Here is an 8,912-nt window from a genome sequence, read left to right as displayed (position 1 = left end):
ATGCAATGAAATAAGCTAAAACCGATCAAACAGTAAATACTAATTCAGAATATTATAGATGCAAAAAAACAAGCAATCAGATCCACCAATCAGTGATCAGGAGCAGATTCAGATCCCGATCAAATCACAGTTAATCATCAGCATATTTGCCCTTGTAGCAATACATGGTTGGATTAGAAGAAGAGGATGAAGAAGAAAACCAGAGATCTGCTGCTCTTTCTCTTTACTATAAACCCCATAACCAAAATGCATTTTCAGATAACAATATCACTGTTTTTGGGGTTCGCACGACCAGGAAAAACATGAAAAAGGAAGAGAAACAATATATATTGGGACGAGATTGCTGGAAAAGGGTCGCCTTCTTCCTCCTCTTCAGTTCGCCGTTCGCCTTCTTCTCCTCCTCTTCCTATCGCCGTCATTCGCTTCTCCTTCTTTCTCATCGCCGTTCGCTTCTCCTCCTCTTCCTATCGCCGCCTTTCGCTTCTCCACCTCTTTGAGTGTGCCGCCGTCGCTTCTCATTCTTCATCCTCTTCCTATAACAACATTTGATACGTTATAGAGATGAAGTTCTGTTTAGGAATAATGAGGGCAAAGATGGAAGAATTTATTGAAATAGGTTAGTTTTGGAAATTTTTGAAAGAAGCTAGAAATGTAAACTAACCCCTTAAAAGGGGCTAGTTTAGTAATTCTCCCAAAAAAAAAAAAAAACATCATAACCTACTTAATCTTTAATATTCACTTTTTATTGGATAAATTTTTTTTTTCCAATTTGACGCATTTAATCATCAATCTAATGCACTTTAAATTCCTAATAACAAGCTGAGTTACGAACACCTCATTTCTTATGCACTTAAAATTGAATTTTTAACTCATCAAAACAAATTTTATATATCCAATGTGAATATAAAAGTACTTTTTAATTAAAAACACAAATAAAATGAATAAAAGTTTACCCATATTCAATATTCACAACATACTCTAAATGTATACTATTATAACCAATGGATAGGTTAATATATTAAATTGAAAAATAAAAAAGTTCATCAGCACAATTCAAAAAATAAGGACCTAACGATGCTGTTTTCCTTGAGAAAAAGTAAAAACTGATATGTTTTAAAAAAAAAAAAAACTAATTTATGTAACACAACTCATCTCAATGAAGATTGCTAGAGAGCAAAATGTCTCTAATCACAAACTAGAATTCCAATTCGATTTTGTAACATATCTCAGAGTAAGACGAGTATCAGTAAGGCGAATGTCTAATTATGTAACATAACTCGTCAAAATAAAGTTATCTGAAATGAGGCTCTAATCGCTTAAACTAGAGATGCAATTCGATTTCTAATGTATACACAAAACTTTAATTCAATTAAGAAAGATATCACGAGAGAATGCCTGAACAACTAGAGTAAGACGAGTATAATGTGAATGTTCAAACATTAAGATAACAACATCCAGAGCAAAATTTAAGCAATTCTTTTCCCTGATATTATTGATGCAAACCCACGAGAAACGAAACCTTGAGATTTGAATCACCAAGAATTTTGCTCGCGTTCTCATCAATAAGACAGGATTGGTGCAGCCATATTTAACTCTTTCCTTTCCTTGTATACGTTGTTACAGTTGGTCTTTGTCAATCCTCATTCTAGACGCTCCATCTGCCAGTTACAATATGTTATGACACAAAAGAAAACACTAAGAAATGTAAAGTGAATAACTTAGAAAATATCATCACAAGCAAAAAAGTGCTTCAAGATTAAGGGGTTAAACATGCACCGACAGTCGCTGAAGTTTTATATTCCTGTGTCTGTGGTTACTAAAGTTCCTTTTGTGTTAATAAAATCGCTGAAGTTCAAATCCGGTGTCAATGAATTCACTATGACTGGATTTTAGAAAAAAACGAACTGGAAAACTGATGTGACGAGTCAACTCAAAGTCCTACTTGCCAGCTTATCTCAGATTTTTCATCAACATTTCTACCACATATAGCAGTAAGAAACATAAAATAAATTCTCAAACGCACCGACAGTCACTGAATATTGCATTTGTGTGCCGGTAGTCATTAAAATATTTTTTAGGTTGACACACGTGGCATTAGTTTTGATGCAGAATCTTATGTTACGACAAGCTAATAAGCAAGCCTTTGAGTTAACTCGCCATGTCAGCTTTTTGGCTAACTTTTTCCTCAAATCCAGGCATAGCTACTTATAGACACCGAAATCAACCTTTACTATTTTTATTGACACAAAATTGACTTTAGTGATTACCGGCGCAATAAAGAAATGTAATACTTCAATTACTGCCGGTGCATTTGACCAAGATTAAGTTCTTTCTCATGGCATGGCACGTCATTAAATTCTTACAAACTTCAAACTCAAAGGACTTAAGTTAGAATAACAATTAGAAGATTAGAAAATTACCTTCCAAAGACCATCATTGAGATAATGCATGTTATCTACTCCGATTCCTTTATTGATTGCCTTTCTGTTAAACAAAAATACAGATCCACTTAACTGAGCATACAGAAAATACTAGAAACATACAGACTAAGGTTGACAATTCATGTAGGTGCCATGTCAATTATTTGGGTTACCAAGATACTCGAAGCGGATGCTCTCCACATATCACTATCAGTTGGCACTCTACCAAAAGGTGTGACAATTCGTGTAAGAGGATTGTGTACATAATGTGTCAATTATCGGGTTACTATTAAATTAGTCAACCTAACCAACCTAATTTTTTGTGTGCATAATCGTATCAATCCAATTTTCACACTCTGTCGTTTTCGAAACATGTTCACGGGTCACAAGTAGGGGTGCAACAGAGCCGAACCCTAGGTAGGCTCGGTATTGGCTCATTAATATCTCGAGCCGAGCCCTCTCGAATCGAGCTTTGACCGAGCTGAGCTTTGATCGAATCTGGCCGAGCTTTGACCGAGTCGAGCTTTTATCGAGCTTCTAACGAGCTTTAACCAAATTCATCATACATGCACAGAATAAGTAATATAAAAAATAGAAAAGATACTCCATATGAATTTAAAATATTTATAAAAAAAAACAATCATGTTATTATCGAAATTTCAGAACAGTATATGGTACTTGTGATCGGAAAACACAAGCTTGGAGAAAAATTTCAAACAATGACATATATATTAAACTTTGTAATGTATTTTATTCCTTATCAAAACCTAATTGTCTCACTAAAAACTCAAATTAAATGTCTAAGCTTTTTTTTTTGTCATTTTTTTTTGTATGGGTTAAATCTTATTTGAGTTGTGAATTGTGATGAAAACTAATAATAACCAATGAAATATATATTAAACATATATATATAATGAAATATATATAGTAATTAAAAATAATTGCGAGCTTTCGAGCCGAACCTGAGAAAGCTCGGACTCAGCTCGTTAGTGCTCAAGCCGATCCCGAACTCGAGTCGAGCCCTATCGAGCCGAGCTTTGATCGAGCTTTCACCGAGCCGAGCTCGAATAGTTTGCGAACTAACAAGACTTGTTTGCACCCCTAGTCACAAGTAATTTTACTACCTCTGCTAATGGTGACATTTAAAAATATAGTAGGATATGATAAAATTTCTAAATATTCATATCATTTTTTAATTAGTGGGTTAACTCTGACCGTCCAAAAAGTTGATCCAAAATATATGTAACAAACCCCCTAATCTGGTTATATCACGTTAGGTTCATGTAATGTGTTCACAAATCACATATAATTTTACTATCTCAATTAAGGATGACATGTAAAACATGAGATGTATAATAATTTTAAGGCTAAATAAATACATCAGGGCACCCCTGAACTTGGCCCCAAAAATTGTTTGGTCCCTGAACTTCAAGGATGTCTTGTTAGCCCTCTAAACTTGTTTAAAGTGAGATGATTGACCACCTAGTGCCACATGGCAGAGTAAGAGACGATTTGCGTAAGACAAAGCGCGTATCATTTTAAGCAAGTTAAGGGGACCAATAGGTCACTTTAAACAAGTTCAGGACCCAGTAGGTCACTTTAATTAAGTTCAATAGGTCAATGTATCACCACTTTAAGTAAGTTCATAAAGCTAATAAAACATCTCCAAAGTTCAAGGGGACAATCAGGGCCAAGCACAGGGGGTCCGTAATGTATTAAGCCTAATGTTAAATATCTGTGTGATTTTTGAGTTAGCACGTTGTCTGTTTAATAAAACACTAACTCACTAAATTTGTATTGAGTTTGTATCAGGTTAGCAGGTGGGTCGTATACATAATTTCAACCTCTACTAAAAACTCATAACACATTTATTCAACTAGATAGGAAATAACTCACTAAATTTGTATTGAGTTTGTATCGGGTTAGCAGGTCGTAGACATAATTTCAACCTCTACTGAAAACTCATAACACATTTATTCAACTAGATAGGAAATAACTTACATGTCTTTTGCTGACATTTTTGTAAAGCCAATAGCAAGAGCATGTTGCTTTCCTTCAGCCATTATAGCCTGAGAGCATTTGTAATTCAAAATCAGATGCAATGAAATACATATTACTAAGAAAATAGAAACATCCAAACTTCAAAATTGTTTGGTAGATATCAGAAACAGAAAATGAACTTCTTCGACAATGCGATTTACAAAGAAAACTCAACTGACACGACTATCATTTTTCTTGCAGTTGATATATAATTGGGGAAACTTATTAAATACTTGTGGTTTAGTCAATTTCCAAAGTCAAGTATGTGATAAGTGCAGTTAGCAACTAAAGGATTGGTCATCCAATCTATCAGTTAAAAAATGCGTCTTGTTTAGTCAATTACAAAGTTTGGCCTTTTTTATGGGCCTTTTGACAAGACAAAAATATATTTGCTCCCTTTTGGGGTAAATAGCCACGAAAACAATTTTTGGCAGAATGGTTGAGTTTCCAAATGACACAAATCACATATCTGATGTTGCAAATTGACTAAACCACATTTTGTTGGTACTTCTCCACATATATAATATAACACAGTCTTGACATGATAACTCGAATTGTCACCCCAGATTCATCAAAGTAATAGACACAAAACAATACAAGAACAAATAGAATACTGAACTCATACCACTGGAGAATCCGATTCGACTTCATCATCCAGAGCACCACCTGGAGATGTAAGTCCAGGACACATTATGTTTGCACCAGCAAGAACATATTTTATCGCACCCCTGTCAACCTGTAACTTCTGCATTATTTCTGGATCTGCAATACCAATGTGTTATAACATTATGAGCATAGGCTTTAATATTTTCGAAGAGTCAAATCTCACAACGAAGAGAACCAAAGTTGAGAGGTCATTAGTTTAAAAAATAATCAATTGAAAACCACCTAGAGATTAGGAGTTCTTTGTCCTAACCAGTCACTTCCATAAGTGATCCAAGAAAAAAGAATAACTTCGAGAAAACCAAATTGCATGGTGTTTATCTGCAACCAATCTCTATATGATTTTGTTCTTCTAGGTGCTCAATGCTATAACATAATAAGTGAACAATACAGCAAAGAAAACCATCCACTCAACAAATGATCAAAGTTCAAAGCAAACTCAGTCAGCATAGTCATCCACGAAAACGAATAGATCATAACAATCCTAAAGAGAGAAATAACATTGCCCATAGTTATCAAAGGCGCCTAAGGCGTGCTAGGCTCCAAACATGTCTGAGAAGGCAAAAGACGAGCTTTGTTCAAGAGGCGCGCCTAGACGCAATTTTATAAGCCAGAATATATTTTTAGAGTTCAAAGTTAAAAAGTGGCTATTTCAATCTCAACCCTTCCCTATCTATATCATCTACGGTTGAAGAAAGTGCTTATAATACTAGAGTAGGAAAAGTAGCACGAATACCTCTATTTCAAGTGGTAGGCCTAGGCTAAAAAGAGAAGGCTAAACTAAAGCACCATCTTACAACGTCCGAGAAAGAACTCCCATAGTTCTTAGAGATAGAGGAGGAGGAAGATAATCTGGCTTTGTAAATGAGTACCTTTGAAGATGAATTTGATGCTGGTGATTATTTGATGAGTGGTGCAAATGGACTAGGACTATGGAGAATTTAGTCTTGAAGAGAAGTAGTTATTAGACTTTTTTGGTTACACAGGAGGGGTTACAACCCCAGGGAAACAAAAGAAGCAAAGTATAAAACTACGTACTGATTAGTTAATTAACTTAGGATTTGGTTGAACTTTAATCTTTAGATTTAGAATCTATTATTATGAATTATGATCATGGAAGTTAATAGTTAATTTGGAATTTATGATTAAGATTACAGATAAGTGCATGTGTTTTAGTATTTGACTATTTGTTGCATTTTGGAAATATTAGTTGTTGTTAATTTTGATTCTATATAGTGTTTTTCTTTGGTGTGCCTTGGGGCCTTTAGTAACTATGGTTAACATGATTATGTTATGACACGAATTTTTTTAGGTTAGATTAGTGTTGACTCAATTGAAACTAGTCCAATGATTGACACAACACGAACACGGCTCATTTACACAAATTTCCAATAGCGTCACGGGCACGGGGTATTTATATTACATAAACGCATAAACATATAACATTACTAAAGTTTCAAAGCAATCTCAGTAAGAATTATCATCCAAGAAAAGGAATTGGTCACAGCAACCCTAGAGAGAGAAATAACCCTGTCTGTCAACAGAAGAAAACATAACATTGAGAAAATGAAGCACTTTACATTGATGGAGAAGTCTCAAAGTAGGCATATAAGGCCCATCACGAATGTTGAAAAACAGAGGTACACTGTTCACCATCACCAGATTCAGATGATTCTGACTGCAATTTTTTCCCAAGAAAATTGAATAAGACATCATCAAGTGAATAACAAATCAAACTAAACTAAACAATGAGAAACACAAAAAGAGAGAAAGAGACCATTTAACAACGATCAATGGTGACTTCTTCGGAAGCAAATCATCCAAAACAGGTTCAAGTCCAGGGTACTGCACTAAAAATTCAAACTCCTTTGCATTAACCCAAATTCACCTCTCAAATTTAGATAAAAAGAAAAGTAATCCGAACCTCATCTGCAATACTCTGTCGAATTTTCCTCTGAACAGACGCCTTCACTTGATTTTGAGAAGACACGTCTTCATACGTAAACCTAATTAGCAGACATAGTTAATCACATTGCGAACAGAATATGCAATTCGAAGCTCAAAATTGAACAAAACTACTTACTTTTTGAACATTTTGAATTGAGATTGAAATCAATATATCTCTGAAGAACAATAGAAATTAGGGTTTCTTTTTGTTGATTTGGGTGGGATCTAAGAAGTAAAACAAAAGTTTCAATTCTAGCTTTGGGAGCGACAGTTACCTCAATGGCGCACGTTAGCCTGCGTTTGCATTAAGCCACATTTAAATTGGGCTTAAGGCCAACATAAATATGGGCTTCGGCCCAAGAGATTTAATTCCATTATTTGGAAAAAAAAGTTTAGGTTAGTCACATAAAAGTCAAAAGTGACTTAAATTATTTTACAAATGTTCAAAAATAATTTTAATTATGTCAATTTCACATATCCTCAATCTTAATTTATTATGTACCGACATATTTTTAAAAATAAAAAAAGGAAAATTAACTATTTTTTAATAATTATTTTTTGAATTAGTAACTTTAATTTGACAAAAATAGAAGAGTTTTCATCTAATTAGTTCATATATATATATATATGGAATGGTTTATCAAATTGACTCATCTATTTTAATTGAACTTTAACATGTTTCTAAAAAAATGAATTTTAGCATATTTTCTTTATTTAATCAATAAAGTAACCCAAATAAATATTTTCCCGTCCTAATAATAATTAACAAATCTTTCATTTCATTTTTACATTAAAAAAACAAATCTTTCATTTTTTAATTAATAAAAAATAAAAAAATAATAGTATTAAGAGATAAGGTCCAAAATTACATTCTGTTGTGTACAGAAATTCAAATTTAACCTTTAATATACGAAACGGTAAAATTTTATCTTTAACGTTTCTAAAAAAGATCAATTTTACCACTCAAATTTGCACCTGTCTTTTATTGATTTGACTGTTATTTAATTGTTACATCGGACCTTTTAAGAAAATTCGTAAATTTTGATAAATTATTTGTAACTATATATTAGCATAGTAAATATTCTAGATAATTTTTTATAATTAACTGGTAGTAGGTTTAGTTGTTGAAATTTTGACAAATTGTTTATAGTTGTACAATACAATAAATATTTTAAATATTATTGACGTTTCGAATTTTGATGTGACAATTATGTTCAAATTTTGTATTAGATAGAAATAAAATTGATTTTGATAGAGATTATTAAGAGATTTTCTGTTAAATTTCATTTTCCAAACAAATAATAAAGATAGATTTGTACTTGATAAGGGTTAATGTATCAAATCATTAAGATTAAATATCTCAATGATAGATTCCAACTTTTTTATTTATTTATTTATTTATTTAAATAGATTCCAACTTTTTAAATGCTAGGATTAGGTATACCTATATATGGAAACCCACGTTTCAAAGACAAAGCCCCACCTTCTCTAAATCACACAAGAAAACAACATACATTGTTCAAACTTGAAAATAAAGGAAAAACAAAGCCCATCTCTTTTACAAGGAAAGTTGTCCCATCGTTTAGGAGGAATTTCTCAATTATCGAATATATAGGACAACTAGACCATGGTCCATGGGTCGGGCTAGGCCGGACTCGGACAAGATCTATCAGAGTTTTAGGTAAAAATATCCAGTCCAGTCCACTATTAATTTAGGCAGGTTTAAATCGGTCAGGGTTCGGGTTTAAAAATCAAATCTCAAGTCCAACCTATATAAGTCCACCTAAGAACATATATACTTTTTAATTATAAAAAATAAATATTATTTAATATATAAATATA

General features: G+C 32.9%; 1 protein-coding gene across 1 annotated transcript; it reads right to left on the bottom strand.

Annotated features, from left to right (window-relative positions):
- Positions 1-1,247: 1,247 nt before the first annotated feature.
- On the bottom strand, positions 1,248-7,364 carry LOC136205472 (uncharacterized). The gene is made up of 8 exons (XM_065996077.1): positions 7,207-7,364; positions 7,048-7,129; positions 6,901-6,968; positions 6,704-6,801; positions 5,086-5,222; positions 4,422-4,489; positions 2,421-2,484; positions 1,248-1,658 (listed from the first exon to the last, which is right to left on the bottom strand). The coding sequence occupies exons 1-8, from the start codon at positions 7,215-7,217 to the stop codon at positions 1,641-1,643; spliced, it is 546 nt and encodes a 181-aa protein (XP_065852149.1). The 5' UTR covers positions 7,218-7,364; the 3' UTR covers positions 1,248-1,640.
- Between the last annotated feature and the right edge of the window lie 1,548 nt (positions 7,365-8,912).

This window comes from Euphorbia lathyris, chromosome 9 (assembly GCF_963576675.1).
Source record: "Euphorbia lathyris chromosome 9, ddEupLath1.1, whole genome shotgun sequence".
Lineage (NCBI taxonomy): Eukaryota > Viridiplantae > Streptophyta > Magnoliopsida > Malpighiales > Euphorbiaceae > Euphorbia > Euphorbia lathyris.
The sequence above is the reverse complement of the archived record's forward strand: the minus strand, read 5'-3'. Positions and strand labels throughout refer to the sequence as shown.